We start from the raw sequence: 18030 nt of genomic DNA on the forward strand, positions 1-18030 counted from the left end.
TAGCCCCGAAACTCAGGCGTTACAGATGGTAGTCGTGGTGATGGTGGATGATGGACGGTAGTGGTGGTGGTGGTTTGTGTGTGGCTGATGGTGGTGTTGTTAGCAAAGGGCGGTGGTGTCGTGGTGGTGGAAAAGTGGTGCTGGAGGTGATAAGTAAATATAAGAGCTTCTATGACAAAGGTGACCGGCCCCATAAGGTAAAATCTGCCTAAGGGGCAAAAGTGAACTAATTTTCCGGTATTTGAGGCAACCATGGCAAAGAAAACGACGACTTTGAGCATAACAGGTTTTTTTTTTTTTTTTGTAAAATTGAGGGGTTTTTTGACAAAAACCCTAGAGAATATTGATGGATTAGCAACGGACAACGATGGTTAACAACGTATTAGTGAAGTGTTTCCAACGGATAATTTAAAAGTTATAATTTTGAGCATTTCACGACGTGGGCTACTTGCGGTTGCATATCCGACATTTAATGAAACTAACTTCAAAGAAACTCAAGAGGAGGACGAGGAGGACAATCGGTTGAAAGCTAAAGAAACTCTCTACTTCCTGAAAACTGAAATCCCAAACCGCCTGAATGAAGAGGTTACTAATTTAACCGATAGTCATAGAAATCCCAAAAGCCTGCTCCTTTCATAGTTGCCATCGATATAAAGTATAAACCATTCTATATCACATCAGAATTAACCTACACCAAATTACAAAAATGTCAGCCGAAGAATCGAAGATCAAGAATGTGGCTGTTGCTTCCTCCATTGACACTCCAAGCAGCGAAGAAGAAAAAGAAGAAATTAAAAGCGAAACAGGAACCGATTTAGGGTTTTCCTTGGATATACTTAGCCTTGGTCCCAAAAAGAAACTGCTTGTGATTCCTCTTGGAGGCCTCATCGTTCGTCGAGCTCATGTTCGCGAACGATTCACCCTCCCCAAAAACCGCCGCCCTAATTTAAGTTATGGGAAATTTATGAGTGAGTCAAACAATTATTCAGCCATGATTCCATTTGGGTATACGAGTGTATAATCCAAATTTTCGTTAATAACGTGTGTATGTATGTGTAAACAGTTTACAAGAGGCGTTATTGTGAAGGATTCTTGAAGTTTTGCTTTGAAAGATTCGAAGTGGGACTATGGTCATCTGCGATGGAGTTAGTGTCATTGATTCACTTTCTTTCATTCATTGGATGATTCGAATGTATTCACTAAATTTCATGTGTATTTCCTTCAGGCATAACATACAAGCAGTTTTGAACCATGTTACCGGAGACGTCAAAACCAAGTTCTTGTTCACAATGGTTAGTTTTAAACTCATTTACGTTACAAATTTCTTTTGATAGAAAACATGGAAATTCGTAAAAGAAAATCTGCTTGCTTTTAACCTTTACAGGATCAAAAGGAATGCACGGATACAGGGTTTACGTGTTTGAAGAATAAGAACAAGCCGTTGTTTCTGAAACAACTTAAATATATATGGGAGAAGAAGTACCCTAATGGAGAATATTCGGCATCTAACACATTATTGATTACTGATCCTGAGAAAGCAATTCTAAATCCTGTAATGTTTCATTTGTAATATGTTATATGTTGGTTAATTTATGTGTAATGGATGTTAATTTTGCTTATATATTTCATTAATGGTGCTATATTTTGCAGCCTAACACTGCCATTTTTCTGAAGGAGTATGATGTTAAGAAAAAGGATGGTGATTTTTTAGGTAAAATCAAATGTATAGATTTATTTGTTGATATTAATTTGATGGTTTACATGTGAATTAATTTGTAAAAAAATTATTGAATAGGTCCTGATGGGGAGTTAAGAGCGTTTTTGGATGGAGTTGCGGAAGCTAAAGATGTGCAAAGTTATGTGAAGGAACATCCATTTGGAGAACCTGCAATAACGCCTTCACATTCTGATTGGGACTATTATTCCAAGATAATTCGGTTCTTTGATAAGAAAGACAAGTGATATTGTGTTGAAGGAATGCGTATCATTTCTAGTTGAGATGTTTTTTTTTTCTAGTGAGTACATGTCAGTAACATTACTAATAATAAAGTGATGAAACATATTACTATAATTTTTGTTATTATTAATATATTGTGGTTACGTTAGGAAAATAGGATGCTATGGGATCCTTAGTCACTATAGGCAAAACTATGACATTTGCGACCGGTCCTGAAAAATAAAATATTCTTAAAGGCCCAGGACAAATAAGAAAAAAATGGTCCAGCTGCCCACTTTGCCCCTCCCATGATGGAAATCCATCACATACTATGGTGGTGAAAAAGTTATTGGGAAATCATTTGTGACAGTTTAATCGATGGAATATGTGATGCATTTTACCGATGAAGTTTTATGTTACTAATTACCAACGGCCTTATTTACGAAAATAAAGTTCCGGTGAATTACTTTTATCCGAAAGCTGGACCAATTTTGTCATTTTCTGTCAGATTACTAAGGGTTTTACAGTTTTCAGTGATATATATTTCTGTCGATAATCCCTCAAGAAATATAATTTTGCAAAATAATTGCAAATCTTTTAAAATATCCAAAAATTAAATACATTAATCAATAATAATATTCAGTTTCAACTACAAAACTAATAAAACTAATACAGTCTAACATATTAAAACGTAATACAATTATATTTTAATATAATATATGTCTAACAAAATGTTTATAACAAGAAACCAAGAACCGTGTAGGTTATTTGAATTGTCTCATAAAAATCACAATTTGCTCTTCAAGTTGTATGTCTTTGTTGCATTTTTGTATTTCTTCACGCCTTTGGAATTGTTCCTACAATTCCAAAACCTAAAAAATGTTAAAACAAACATATATAATTAGTAAATATACTTTACTTTTAATAGCGATGTATATTACTTTTAATCTATTACATGATCGTATTATCATTTTCAATACATAATACCAAGACACTTTTTGTCGACTATAACAATATACTTTACCTTTTTTATAATAATAACATACTTTCTTTCTATCCATTATAACATTGTACTTTACATTTATAACCCATAATATCAATGTACTTTACCTTTACTATCCATATTAGCAATGTATTTTACCTTTACTATCCATAATAACAACATACTTTAAGCGGAAATGGGATTCTGACCTCCACACCTGGACGGAGTGGTGACTTTGAGAGGTAGAGAGATTTTAAGCCTAAGCAGAGATCTTTCTTCAAATTCTTGGTCTTGCAGGTTGATGACCGATCAATCAGTCTCTACGACCAAATCCAGTCTGAGAGATGAGCTAGCTTTCTTTCCGGTGTGAGTGGATCATAATGAGAGTGAATTAAGGATGTGATTGCTTTGATGGAAAGAGTAGCACTCCTGATAAATCGATAACCGGGCGTACTACTTCTCAACCTTCTGTGAACTTTTCTTCTCTTATGATTTTTGCTACTTTGTTTAGTTTAGTGATTGATATCTTAGAGAAGCTCTAACCGAATAGTTAGAGATGCCGCAAGCAAAGACCATATAGCCTAATTGACTGCAAGTTTAATAAGCTATGACCCTCTTTAGATCGTTCTGTAATATTCTAGTGGTTGTTGCAAGGAATGATGTCATAGCTCCTGCAAAACTACCAAAAGCCTTTGTGGCACTAGTGGTACACAGAAGTCATGGGTGATCATTGGTCCGATGCTTCGGTCGAAACCTATTCACAGGGTGTGATGGACGGTGTGTAAAGGGCTCGGGTACATATTCACCACGGCACGCTGATCCGCGATTACTAGCGATTCCAACTTCATGTTCCCGAGTTGCAGAGAACAATCCGAACCGAGGCAATCTTTCCGGAGGATAGAACAACATGATGAAGAAAATTTGAAGAGGGAACAACCCGCTCTTTACTTTTCAGGGAGGCTGCCCCTCCCTTCTTGCCTATCCTGGACCCCTTCGTGAGTCCTCCTAGTTTGGAAGCTTAGTGAGAGCAGACACCCGAGAGACCTCCACAGTTGAGTAAGTAAGAGGAAAACAAGCAAAGAGTTATGCTTTCATTTCTTTGTTGAGATTGAAATCAAGGTCTTTAAAAAGGGGATAGGTATAATGAACGCAGGCCAAGTCAAGAAAAGGAAAATATATCTAGAAAAATATATCATTTAATATATTTGGGCCACATTTAATGATTTAAAAAAAAAACAAAAAAAAATACCAATAATCGTATCAAAAGAAGTGTGACACGTCTCCAAGATTTATCTCTTTATTATTATTTTAAATTAGTAGTAGATCTTTTATTTAATTTTAAATTGGGCTTGTCATATTCATTAGGTTGCCGGAAAACTCTTTATAGGGCTTTTATTATCATTTATTGTATTGAATAATTAGTTTTGAGTCTTGAACTCTGTTGTAACATCCCAAAATCAAAGACCAAAATTTTCATTTTTAATTTAATAATTCATAAAACAGATTATTGAAAACATCATGAAGTTATATCATATCATAAAAACTCATACGTCACATGTCTCAAAGCATGTCATAATATAATAATGTCAGAGTAAAAAATCCCAAGAACATCATAGTGCGGAAAATCATGGTGTGGTGCACTGTTATCGTGTCAGCTCCTTTCCCTTCGAAGAAGAAGGACATGAAACAAAAACTGAAAACCATAAGCACAAAGCTTAATGAGTTCCCCCATTATACCACATATCATGCAATAAACATACTATCTAACTTGTCCGGGTACTGGTCTACTCCATCGGTCTTTTTCATCCAGTAACTTGCCTAGCATATCAAGGTGTTGGCCTACCCCTTCGGTCTCTTTCAACCGGTAACTTGCCTAGCATATTAAGGTGTTTGCCTACCCCTTCAGTACTTTCGATCGGTACCTTGCCTAGCATATTAGGGTGCTGGCCCACCCCTTCGATCCTTTCAACCAATACCGGGGACTATTTCAGCCTCTACTTCTACCATGTAATCTCCTAGTATATAAACACATAAGTCACATACTGCCTAGCATATCAGAGTGTTAGCCTACCCCTTCAGTCCTTTCGACCGGTACTGAGGCTTATCCTACCCCTCCTACTACTTTCACATAATATCATGACATACTAGCACATAAAGAATAATTGATAATGGCATACCAAATAATTATCACAAAGACAATCATCTCTACTATAACTCTTACTAGTGGGCCGACATTGGTGCCTTCGACCCACTTTTACTAGAAGGTAACTCACCTTGCAAAGCTTAGTATCGAATCTCACGGCAAGGAATCCACAATGGTTGCTCCAACGACTCCCCGGATATCATTATCATAACAACACTTAGTCAAAATCCGTAATACTACTTCGGGTAAAATGACCATTTTACTCCTTGGTCTAATTTGGACCATACCCAAGGCTCAATTCCATCTTATCTTTCCCAGCCCACTAATGGCCCAATTTTCTAAATTGGGCCCAACTCCACAAATGGGCCTTATCACAATCCTAATAAATCCTTAGCCCAAAATAAATAATTTCGAGTGGCCCAATATGGCCCAAAAGACCCAATACTTTAAATCTCAGTTCTAGGCCCAAAAACTTTACTCCACAGTGGGCCATGGGGCCCAATTATCCCGGCCCAAACTTCTAAGGCCCAAAAGCCCAAGTTCGCCACTCTACATGCGTATGTGCGGTGTACCTGGCACGTACTCCCAACATACGCTGGCCTTGACTAAAAGAGGGAAGTTGACCCAGTACGTGTACCGTACCAGGGTGTACGCCCAACATACCGACCAGCTTCCTTGGGCTCCATTTGTGACTTAATCCATTAAGTCCTCACGTCCATAATGTAGATCCAAGTCCTTTATGACATCCTAGTCCATAAAAGTCACAAACTTTATGTGCTTGCATGCATGGTTGGGGGTCAAAACATGATTTTGGTCATAAAACAAACTTTATGACCATCAAACGCTTGCAAGGTTGTGGCTTAACCATCAAGGTACGATTTTTATGACTCTAAGTGCTTCTAAGAGCTCAAAAGGACATCTCTTAAGTACGTTGAGCGTACTTGACATAATACGCCTGGCGTACGACACTTATCAACCCAATCATAAGGATCCAATGATCTAAGCCCAAACCAAATCCATTCATTAATCTAATAATAATATAATTAATACCTTTTTAATCTCAGATGTTACATCTATTTTAGAGACCTCCATGTTTCTCGAATTACAGGCACTATATTTATTGATTTTATCGGTTCGTATCAACTGGTATCAGAGCTTTCAACTTCCAAGGTAATGGTTTTTCTTGTCAAGGTCTTCATAAAGATCCGCATACCTCCACAAAGACGGAGGAAACGATGAAGGGTAGACTCCTTCAGGATGTTATAGTCTGCCAATATCCAACCGTCCTCGAGCTGTTTTCCGATGAAGATCAGACGGTGTTGGTCTGGAGGAATACCTTTCTTGTCTTGAACTTTAGCTTTGACGTTGTCAATGGTGCCGGAGTAACGATTCTGGAAAAATATGTGTTCATCGGAGTACTGTTCTGTGACATCCCCAAAATCACGGCCAGAAAAGACCGATTTTGTTTATGCTTTATAAAAATCAGAGTACTTCATTCTATAAAAAGGTTGCGGAATTTGTTCCCAGAAAAACATGGTAAATACATTATTAAAACATTTTCGAGGAAACGTATTTATTTCATTTTAAAACGTTTGGGATGTCATCGTTAATATCGAAACATAAGCATAAACAGAACTTACAATGATTTACACTAGTGATCTACATCTCTTTAAATCTCTCAGTGTAATGTCACTTCATATCGTCACCTGTGATATAAATAAACTGAGTGGGTCAGGTTGGGAAACCTGGTGAGTACATAGGGTTTTCAACCCACAATAACATAGTTATTATGTTTAAACAATCAAATAATCAACCCAATTACCCATCCCCATTATCTTCTTTTAGTCTTCCCTAAAGATATTATCTCAAGGGTCATCTCCTATATCATATTTACTTCTCATCTCCTTACATCGTATTTCCTTATATGATTGTTCCTACGAACTTTATCTAAGGATCATCGCCTACATTGCATAGACAATACTAATCCGGGGATTACTCCCTCAATATGTGTCTATCAAGAGTTAGGGTATCATCGCATGATTACGCAGCCACAACATCACCTGGACTTGTAAATCATGATAAGGGTTAGTCTATCATCGCATGAATACGTAGCCACAACATCGCCTGTACTCGTAATTCATAATAAGGGTTAGACTATCATCGCATGAATACGTAGTTACAACATCGCCTGAACTCGTAATTCATCACCTACAGGTTACTAGCCTGCTAGTGTTTCCACGGGGTTGTCTATAATAGTCCGTGGTCGCCATCTATACTCTGGTAGATGACTACATCTCCAAATTGTCGGACAAGGTTGTAGTATCCTACATCACCGATTCATAATCACCTATCTATCATCACCTATCTCTCATTATTTTATTTCATCACTCACCAACTATTTCATCTACCCATGTTTTATCCCAACATATTTGTAGATATAAAATAAATATACAGTTTAAATCATTTAAAACATGTATAAATCATTCATCCAGCATAGACAACAAGTATTCAAACAATATACACACATAGCACGTAATTTATATTAAAATACTTCATATCTATGTGTAAGATAAAAGGGAGCATGCACTCACTTGATTAGGTGGTGACTCAGCACTCGGACAGCGCTTCGATACTCTCAAAACGATATTCCTTCGATAAAACCTAGTATCGATACCACTAGGGTTTAGTCTAACGATAACCGCAACAAATTCATTAGTCTGAGTATTATTAAGTGTTAATAATACTCGATATAACTCATTTTAATAGCCCAAATAATTATTTTAAGGACCTAATAAAATTCCTATAATTATATGAAAGCTATATTAAAAATTGCGTAAGCGTAGCACACTTACAGCGAATTTTATCGAAAATCGGGACTTAATTGGAGCAGCGTTTCGAAACCGAAAAACTCCTTTTTCTCGGGACTCCGGGAGCCTCGGGGCTTCCCTAGAGTGCTAGGGGTTTAACTAGGGCTTAGGGGGGGTTAGAAACCCTAGAGAGAGAAAGAAATCTAGAGAGAGAAGGAGAATTGTGTGAAAAATGCGAAGGCCCTCGCCCCTTTTTATACCCTGCGAGGCCTCGGACTACGCTGGGCGTAATCCTTGGCTACGCGAGGCGTAACTTCGGATAGGGCTGCCACATCGATTCTAGCTGTCTCGCACTCGGAAGGGATAAGACCGAAGGGTACGCTGGGCGTACCGAACTCGGACGCGGGGCATAAGGCGAAGTGAGGCGACGTGGCAAGATCCGAAGGGCGCTCTGTTGATCGACGATGGACGGCTGCGATGAGGCCACGTCATCTATCTCGCATCAGATTTCGCAACTTGCATGCTCATCTTTAAAAAATCGTAACTTTCGCGTACGAGCTCCGTTTTTGACGTTCTTTATATCCACGCGAAGGTGGGAACCTACTCTACATCTTTCATTTAGAATCGGTCGGCTAATTTTGGCTCGATTTTAAATTTTATATTATTAACGCGCCGGGACAGGATTGGTCCGTTAAATCCTCATAACTTCTTCATCCAACATCCGTTTTCGCCCATCTTTTTCTCGTTACGCTACTCTCAACGAGATCTTCGATTCTCGTTTAGGTCGTGTCGGCTAAAAATCGCTCGATCTAATATTCGAATTTCGCGCTGTACACTGCTAGTCCGAAACTTCGAAAAATCATAACTTCTTCATACGAAGTCAGATTTGGGCGTTCTTTTTATCGATGTTCTTAGTTTAACATATTCTACGACTTTCGTTTAGATCGCTAAGGCTAAATCTCGCTCTATCGTAAATTCACTATTTACGCTTCCCGGTATCGTGCCGGTTCTGTCGCGAAACTTCGACGGGTCATAACTTCTTCGTTATAACTCGGATTCCGGCGTTCTTTATATGTACGGAAACCTCGTGACATATATACTACAACTTGGTTAATATTATTTATTCTAAGTAATCTTTTGTCGAAAAGTCGTTTTCGACTCCTATTGCCTCTAATTTGACTAGCTCGGATTTGCGGGCGTTACAATTATCTCCCCCTTAGGATGATTATGTCCCGGAATCATCAACGAAACAGGGTCGTATAATGACTCCATACGTCATCTCTTCATCCTAGGTAATAATTATAACTTCTACATTCCTTCAAGTCTATCTCCTAGACTTATTGACTGCAAGCAGTACTCGATCGTGCACCTGCTCTCTACCTCAGGCTAGACTCCCAATTATGACCTTCAAGTCACAATCTCAATCCTTACTGGACACGAACTTGAGATGATTTCTTTTATTACTACTATGGATCGATGTATCATATTCTAATGACCTATCATCGTATATTGCAACACTTAGACTTAGGTCTCTTAGAGTTAAATTCTAAAACAAGCTATGCCTTCCTTCATGTTCTAATGTGATATAATCACACTTTAACATTTGGCATTTCTAGCTATCAACTTCTTTAACGGCGAGCGCGATATTTCTATTGATCGCTTTGATTTCAATCGTTTGGTTTAAGTCGGACGCTACATCAAACTTGGTTCTCTGAACCACACAACATACTTATCGTAGTCGGACTCGATTCGATATGACCACTAGGGTCGGAATATCAACAATCTTCTTAGTAATTACCGAAACGATGGTAACAACACACTTGAATAAAACGAATTCAATTACTAGCTTCTTGGTAACCTTGTGACTTTCCCTGATCCAAGTGTGAGTCCTATGCTTCCGGTAGTATAGGCCTCTACTACCATTCACACCTACTCATACTCGTCCCAAGTATTGTCTCACAGTTTCCCAAGTCACCATGCAGCAAATCATACAATCATTCAACACATCAGATAACAAAACGAAGGTTTTATATTATTTCTTGAAACGATTACATAGGTGTTCAATTTCACCCTAGACTATGCCTCTAATAGGCTACATCATAAAATACTATGGCTACTACATAACTTGATCTTCCGATATGAAGTCCTCATCCTTGATTCCTCGCACGGTTTTCTGCTTCGTCGAGGATCATGTGAAATGCCCTTGGCCTTGGTGGTGTTTTTGGTCTTGCTGGTTTATTTTTCTTTGGGCAGTTCTTTGAAATATGCCCATCATTTCCACATTCGTAGCACTTCTTGTTGTCGAATGTACAATCTCTGGAATTGTGACCGGCCCTACCACACTTATAGCACGTCACTTCACCATCACATCTTCCGAAGTGCTTCTTCTTGCACTTCTCACACCACTTGGCTTCATTCCTTCGGTCATCCAGGTTAGACTTCGAGAACTTTCCCTTATTATCAGGTCTTGAGGATCCTTCCAACTTCCTCTTCTCACCAACTTCAACTTTCTCCAGACCCTTTTCCCTTATTTGGGTCTCAACATTCTTGGCTGCCCAGATGGCGGCTTTCAAAGTGGTTGCTTGTTTGACCATTGGACCAAAGTCTGCTGGTAATCCATGGGCAAACTTATTGACCTTGGAGAGTTTAGTTGGAACTAGATAAGGAACAAGCTTCATTTTCTCCGTAAAACTTGCAGCATACTCGATGACACTCATCCTTCCCTTCTTTAGATTCTGAAACTCGTTGTTGATCTCTAGTAGATCCTGCTCAGAGCAGTACTGCATTTTTAGCTGCACCAGAAAAATCCTCCCATGACATCTTGCTCGCTTCTCCTTTGGGCATTGAATCAGCTAGTAGCTTCCACCAGCTTAGTACTCCAGATTTCAACAGAGGAACCGCGAGAGCGGTCTTTTGCCTGTTGCTACACTCATAACTCTCAAACATCGTCTCCATCTCGAAGATCCAGTTTATGACTTCCACCGGCGTCGGGCTTCCAGATAGACTCGGTGGTTTGGACGCCATGAAATCCTCGTATTTGCATCCACGTCCATCATTTCCTCCATCCTGGTGGTTTTGCCTAACTATTGGTGGGTTGGCTTGACCAACAGTCCCACTGTAGTTTCCCTCCTCAGTCTGCCCCTCGTTTAACTCGGGCCGTTCGATCTGAATGGTCGCTTCCTCTCGATTTTGCTGGAGCAAACGCCTGGTTTCCTCCATTTGATGATCCAACATCGCATGGATCATCGCTTGCACTTCGGCCATTGTGACTGGCTCAGCAGCGGCTTCCATCACCAATATTTGCTCAATCACTGGGGGGTGTTTCTGTTCCCATTTGCATTCACGTTTCCGCTACGGGTTCTTTCCATCTTGATCTATACACCGAATAAGGTGAATCTAGATCTTTACTTAGGATTGACGGTTAAATCATCCTTATCACTCCGAAACGTTTATATGCTAGTTCTAATATCGTAGTCGTACGTTTAGAATCCTAAACACATAAGGTTTCCAGATCCGGTCGGTAACAGACCATAGATCCGAACAACTAACAGCATATCAGGCACAAGTATTTAGCACATAAAAGCATTTTAGGCATCATTCCTAAAATAAGCTAGTGCTCACACCTCACAATCATCGCTTAGCATTCTAAGTTTAAGTCAAGAAATAAATCCATATTCCTAGTTCACTTAAACTAATGCTCTGATACCAACTGTGACATCCCCAAAATCACGGCCATAAAAGATCGACTTTGTTTATGCTTTATAAAAATCAGAGTACTTCATTTTATAAAAAGGTTGCGAAATTTGTTCCCAGAAAAACATGGTAAATACGTTATTAAAACATTTTCGAGGAAACGTATTTATTTCATTTTAAAACGTTTGGGATGTCATCGTTAATACCGAAACATAAGCATAAACAAAACTTACAATGATTTACACTAGTGATCTACATCTCTTTAAATCTCTCAGTGTAATGTCACTTCATATCGTCACCTGTGATATAAATAAACTGAGTGGGTCAGGTTGGGAAACCTGGTGAGTACATAGGGTTTTCAACCCACAATAATATAGTTATTATGTTTAAACAATCAAATAATCAACCCAATTACCCATTCCCATTATCTTCTTTTAATCTTCCCTAAAGATATTATCTCAAGGGTCATCTCCTATATCATATTTACTTCTCATCTCCTTACATCGTATTTCCTTATATGATTGTTCCTACGAACTTTATCTAAGGATCATCGCCTACATTGCATAGACAATACTAATCCGGGGATTACTCCCTCAATATGTGTCTAGCAAGAGTTAGGGTATCATCGCATGATTACGCAGCCACAACATCACCTGGACTTGTAAATCATGATAAGGGTTAGTCTATCATCGCATGAATACGTAGCCACAACATCGCCTGGACTCGTAATTCATAATAAGGGTTAGACTATCATCGCATGAATACGTAGTTACAACATCGCCTGAACTCGTAATTCATCACCTGCAGGTTACTAGCCTGCTAGTGTTTCCACGGGGTTGTCTATAATAGTCCGTGGTCGCCATCTATACTCTGGTAGATGACTACATCTCCAAATTGTCGGACAAGGTTGTAGTATCCTACATCACCGATTCATAATCACCTATCTATCATCACCTTCCTATCATCACCTATCTCTCATTATTTTATTTCATCACTCACCAACTATTTCATCTACCCATGTTTTATCCCAACATATTTGTAGATATAAAATAAATATACAGTTTAAATCATTTAAAACATGTATAAATCATTCATCCAGCATAGACAACAAGTATTCAAACAATATGCACACATAGCACGTAATTTATATTAAAATACTTCATATCTATGTGTAAGATAAAAGGGAGCATGCACTCACTTGATTAGGTGGTGACTCAGCACTCGGACAGCGCTTCGATACTCTCAAAACGATATTCCTTCGATAAAACCTAGTATCGATACCACTAGGGTTTAGTCTAACGATAACCGCAACAAATTCATTAGTCTGAGTATTATTAAGTGTTAATAATACTCGATATAACTCATTTTAATAGCCCAAATAATTATTTTAAGGACCTAATAAAATTCCTATAATTATATGAAAGCTATATTAAAAATTGCGTAAGCGTAGCACACTTACAGCGAATTTTATCGAAAACCGGGACTTAATTGGAGCAGCATTTCGAAACCGAAAAACTCCTTTTTCTCGGGACTCCGGGAGCCTCGGGGCTTCCCTAGAGTGCTAGGGGTTTAACTAGGGCTTAGGGGGGGTTAGAAACCCTAGAGAGAGAAAGAAATCTAGAGAGAGAAGGAGAATTGTGTGAAAATGCGAAGGCCCTCGCCCCTTTTTATACCCTGCGAGGCCTCGGACTACGCTGGGCGTAATCCTTGGCTACGCGGGGCGTAACTTCGGATAGGGCTGCCACATCGATTCTAGCTGTCTCGCACTCGGAAGGGATAAGACCGAAGGGTACGCTGGGCGTACCGAACTCGGACGCGGGGCATAAGGCGAAGTGAGGCGACGTGGCAAGATCCGAAGGGCGCTCTGTTGATCGACGATGGACGGCTGCGATGAGGCCACGTCATCTATCTCGCATCAGATTTCGCAACTTGCATGCTCATCTTTAAAAAATCGTAACTTTCGCGTACGAGCTCCGTTTTTGACGTTCTTTATATCCACGCGAAGGTGGGAACCTACTCTACATCTTTCGTTTAGAATCGGTCGGCTAATTTTGGCTCGATTTTAAATTTTATATTATTAACGCGTCGGGACAGGATTGGTCCGTTAAATCCTCATAACTTCTTCATCCAACATCCGTTTTCGCCCATCTTTTTCTCGTTACGCTACTCTCAACGAGATCTTCGATTCTCGTTTAGGTCGTGTCGGCTAAAAACCGCTCGATCTAATATTCGAATTTCGCGCTGTACACTGCTAGTCCGAAACTTCGAAAAATCATAACTTCTTCATACGAAGTCAGATTTGGGCGTTCTTTTTATCGATGTTATTATTTTAACATATTCTACGACTTTCGTTTAGATCGCTAAGGCTAAATATCGCTCTATCGTAAATTCACTATTTACGCTTTTCGGTATCGTGCCGGTTCTGTCGCGAAACTTCGACGGGTCATAACTTCTTCGTTATAACTCGGATTTCGGCGTTCTTTATATGTACAAAAACCTCGTGACATATACTACAACTTGGTTAAGATTATTTATTCTAAGTAATCTTTTGTCGAAAAGTCGTTTTCGACTCCTATTGCCTCTAATTTGACTAGCTCGTATTTGCGGGCGTTACACGTTCACGGGGGTATTGTTCACATGGTACTATTCATCGGAAATAGTGTTCACGACAACACTATTCATTGGTTAATGTTCATCTTTTTTTAGGTAGCTGAAAAATAATCCAAAATTGTAAGCTCAAAGCTTTGTGAGTTTCCCTTAAAATACCAATACACAAACAAATAACACATATATAATAACAACATACAATGGGTCCACAACTAACAAAATGGATTAGCCTTGAGCCCAAACCAAAAGTCTGGCTTGCCCTTGGCCCACAACTTATGTCTGGCTTGCTCCCCAGCTTGATCAATCCTCGGACTGAATACCACTAAGTCCTCAGCACGAGTCTGACACGCCCGTCCCGAACCTCAAGTCATATTTGGAATGCTCATGAGCACTCAATATGAGTCTGGCATGCCCTCCCTAACGCTCAACTCATATATGGCTTGCTCCAGGGTTTGTTGGCTACAACACGGAGCAGTACAACCTCAACCCAACCCACACAATATGCCGATATGTAACAAATAATATCATACACAAATAAACAGACAGTGTCACAGGCAGTCCTATTGATCTACCATTGTAACATCCCAAGTTTAGAACAAGAAGTGAAGGGTGCTAAGTGTAAATAGAGGAAGGGACTCGACGAGTAGGTACGCTTACTCGCCGAGTTGGAGCGGGTTTGGATCGCGAATTAAGTGACCAACTTGTCGAGTCGGAAGCTGGACTCGATGAGTTGGTGTTGGAATGAGAAAACCCTAATCTTAAGGTTTGCACCATATTTAAAGGACGTAATGTCCTTCTCCCAGCTTCTTATTTCCCCAAAGAGTTCCAAAAAACCCTAATTTCGTGTGAGGCTTCATTGTTGAGGAGATTGGGGCTTGGAAGAGGAAATTGGTGGAAGGAGCTTGATAACTCGAAGCTAGCATCAAGGGGCTTGTATAGATCTGAGATCTACATCAGTTTTGGGCAAATCTCTGAGGTAAGGAGCCCTTATCTGGAGCTATTTCCTTTTTGGTTCATCCTTGGTGGTTGTTTTGGGAGTTCTTTATCTTGTTTGAGATCTATTTCGGGTTTGGAGTTCAGATATATGCTTGTGATGGTCCATAATGTCATAAAGTTTCCGTTTAAGAGTTGTTGGTGAAGCCCCTTAGTCCTTAACCCTAGCCATTGTGTGTTTTAGGCCTATATCTCTTTAGTTTCATGTAAAGTTTGCAACTTTATGTGAGGGTTAGATTGTAGAGGGGTGGATCTATGGTTTGGAGCCCCTGCATGGCTCGAAAAGCCTCTGAATGGATTGAGAACTGGAGAGACTCGGCGAGTCACATGGGTGTACTCGATGGGTTGTATGATCATGTGCATGGACTCGGCGAGTTGGATGAACAACTCGGCGAGTCTGTTGAAGATTGCCTTGGACTAGGCGAGTCTGTTCTTGGAATCGGCGAGTTGGGTCGCAGAACCCCAACCTCTTTTGGTTAAATCCTTGGATTAAGTGAGTCAGTCGGCGACTCAGTGAGTCAGACAGGATGGGACTCAGAGATCGTTGGACTCGGCGAGTCTTGGGGCGACTCGGCGAGTTAAGTTGTGTTATGAGAGTTTCTGGGAATGGGAACTCGGCGAGTCGACGGGTTGACTCGGCGAGTAGAATCAACCAGGAAGGTTGACTTTGTCTGAGGACTTTGACTTTGACCAAGAATTGACCAGTTTGACTTCCAAGGGTAATTTGGTAATTCTAGTATTTATGGAATTGGTTCTTTGGTAGTGTTCTGAGGTGAAGTTTGTGTCGGTGGTCAGAGCAGCTTGGTCTTATCTCTTCAATCGGCAATTGCAGGTGATTTATCCTCACTATATCGACAGGGTCTACGGCACCAAGGTCGGCCCTTTATCGGATGGAAATCCGGGTATTGTTTGTTATGTTATTGCTTTGCTAGATCTGCATCCTGGTATTTAGGATGGTTTTATGTTAGTGACCTGGTTAAAGTCGGTACCTGATATTTAGGGTAATGCTATATTAATGACCTGGATAAGGTCGGTACCCGGTATATAGGGTAATGTTATGCTAGTGACCGGTTAGGTCGGAATCCTAGTTAGGATGTTGATATGCTATGTGATCTGTTAGACTGTTTGTTTGGTTAAGGATTTGTTATGTGATTAATTGTTTTATGTTCACATGGTTGATTGACGGGGGTTGGGTTGAGGCGGGTCCTGCTTTGTGCTGTAGGCCAACATACCCAGGGCGGACCGGATGATCCGAAGGCCCAACGAGCGGTCCGGATAGGCTGAAGGCCCCAAGAGGGCGGACCAGACATACCGAGGCTCAGAGAGTGGACCAGACCAACTGAAGGCCCGGTGTGGGTGGACCATTCATACTGTAAACTCGACGTACATGGCTAGACTCGAAGGGTGGACCAGGTGGAATGAAGGCCCGGTGCGGGCGAACCAGTCACACAATAGACCCGATATGCATGGTTGTTCTATTTGCGATATGTTATGAGTATGTTTATGTGTGGTTGGTATTTTGGGGGTAACTCAGTAAGCTTTCGGGCTTATAGTTCAGTGTATTGTTTCAGGTACTTCAGGAGATCGTGGCAAGGCGAAGGCGTGATCGTACCGCTCCTCATGTTTTATGATTTATGTGATATGGTTCTGGGAGATACTCTGATGATTAAACTATTTTGAAAACAAGATGTATGAACTTAATGGTCTTTGAATGATATAAAATGATTTAATTTGGCTCAAATTTTATGGTCGTTACAAGTTGGTATAAGAGCCTTGGTTTGAGTGAATTGGAGGAACATTTATGTGAATCCAGTCTCGAATCAAGGAGAGATTTTCGAAAATAGTTTTCAAAAGGTTTTCAAAATAAGTAAATGAGGACGCAGAGGGTACGATCAGCCGGAGCCAGTAAGTAGACACCAAAATACCTATTGTTTTAATCCAAGTTTACACTAAAAAATCTTCCTCAAACCACTCTATTTTCGTGTATATGCTTCTTAGAACCACCTTCACTTGAAAATCTCTTCAAGGGAACAAGTCAACGTCAAAAACCTCCATCATCTTCCCCTTCAAACCGAAAAAAAACCCCTAAGGTGAGCATCATACCTTTATTTTCGAGCTTTTCTTTCTTTTGGGGGAGGATTCAAGTCAAAGTCTTGTGTAAATCTTTGTATATTTTCTTGTATGTGCATATGTTGTATGATATGTGTGTTAAATGTTATGAAATCCTAAGCTTCCATGAACTCGAGATTTTTGGTTGAATCTCAATTTGTTGGACTTAGTTATCTTAACATATTGTTAAAAATGAAAAACTAGATTCTACATGAGAAATATTTAGTTAATGCATGATAAAATATAAAAGTTTTCACAATCATGGGGCATTTTCTGCCATAAAAATAACCAAGGACAATTTTTGACCATTTTAGTAAATTGGGCCGAAAATGGGCCTTTTAGTAAATATGGACCATTTTTGAACATTTTGATAAACATGGGCATTTATTGAACATTTTAGTATAAAAGGGATGAAAATGGACTTTTTAATAAACTTGGGCCATTTTTTAGCATTTTTGCAAAAAATGGGCCTTAAATGAATATTTTTGTAAAAATGGGCTATTTTTGACAACTCTAGTAAAAATGGGACATTTTCGACATTCTTAATAAAATGGGCATCTTATAACAATTTGGGTAAAAATTTGGTCCTATACGACAACTCTATTTTTATTGGGCTTTAGATGCCAATTTTTATGTCAATTGGGTCATTAATAACAATGCGATATTTTGGACACCTTCGATAAAAACGATTATATTTTTATCATCTATGGTTTGTAGTAAAAAATATACACTAGTAAAATTATTTATAACGATAAATAAT

General features: G+C 39.5%; 1 protein-coding gene across 1 annotated transcript; it reads left to right on the forward strand.

Moving 5' to 3' along the window:
• The first annotated feature begins 401 nt into the window (after positions 1-401).
• Positions 402-2071, forward strand: LOC111906566 (uncharacterized FCP1 homology domain-containing protein C1271.03c). Its single transcript, XM_023902317.3, has 6 exons — positions 402-968; positions 1064-1145; positions 1226-1292; positions 1385-1552; positions 1651-1711; positions 1796-2071. Exons 1-6 carry the CDS (start codon positions 707-709, stop codon positions 1960-1962), a joined length of 807 nt encoding a protein of 268 aa, XP_023758085.1. The 5' UTR covers positions 402-706; the 3' UTR covers positions 1963-2071.
• The last annotated feature ends 15959 nt before the right edge of the window (positions 2072-18030 follow it).

Source organism: Lactuca sativa, chromosome 1, assembly GCF_002870075.4.
Source record: "Lactuca sativa cultivar Salinas chromosome 1, Lsat_Salinas_v11, whole genome shotgun sequence".
NCBI lineage: Eukaryota > Viridiplantae > Streptophyta > Magnoliopsida > Asterales > Asteraceae > Lactuca > Lactuca sativa.

Coding starts and splice junctions, on each gene's coding strand:
- LOC111906566 (XM_023902317.3), top strand. CDS start 707: ATGTCAGCCGAAGAATCGAAGATCAAGAATGTGGCTGTTGCTTCCTCC. Junction 1,146..1,225: donor CTATGGTCATCTGCGATGGA/GTTAGTGTCATT, acceptor TATTTCCTTCAG/GCATAACATACAAGCAGTTT. Junction 1,293..1,384: donor CCAAGTTCTTGTTCACAATG/GTTAGTTTTAAA, acceptor TAACCTTTACAG/GATCAAAAGGAATGCACGGA.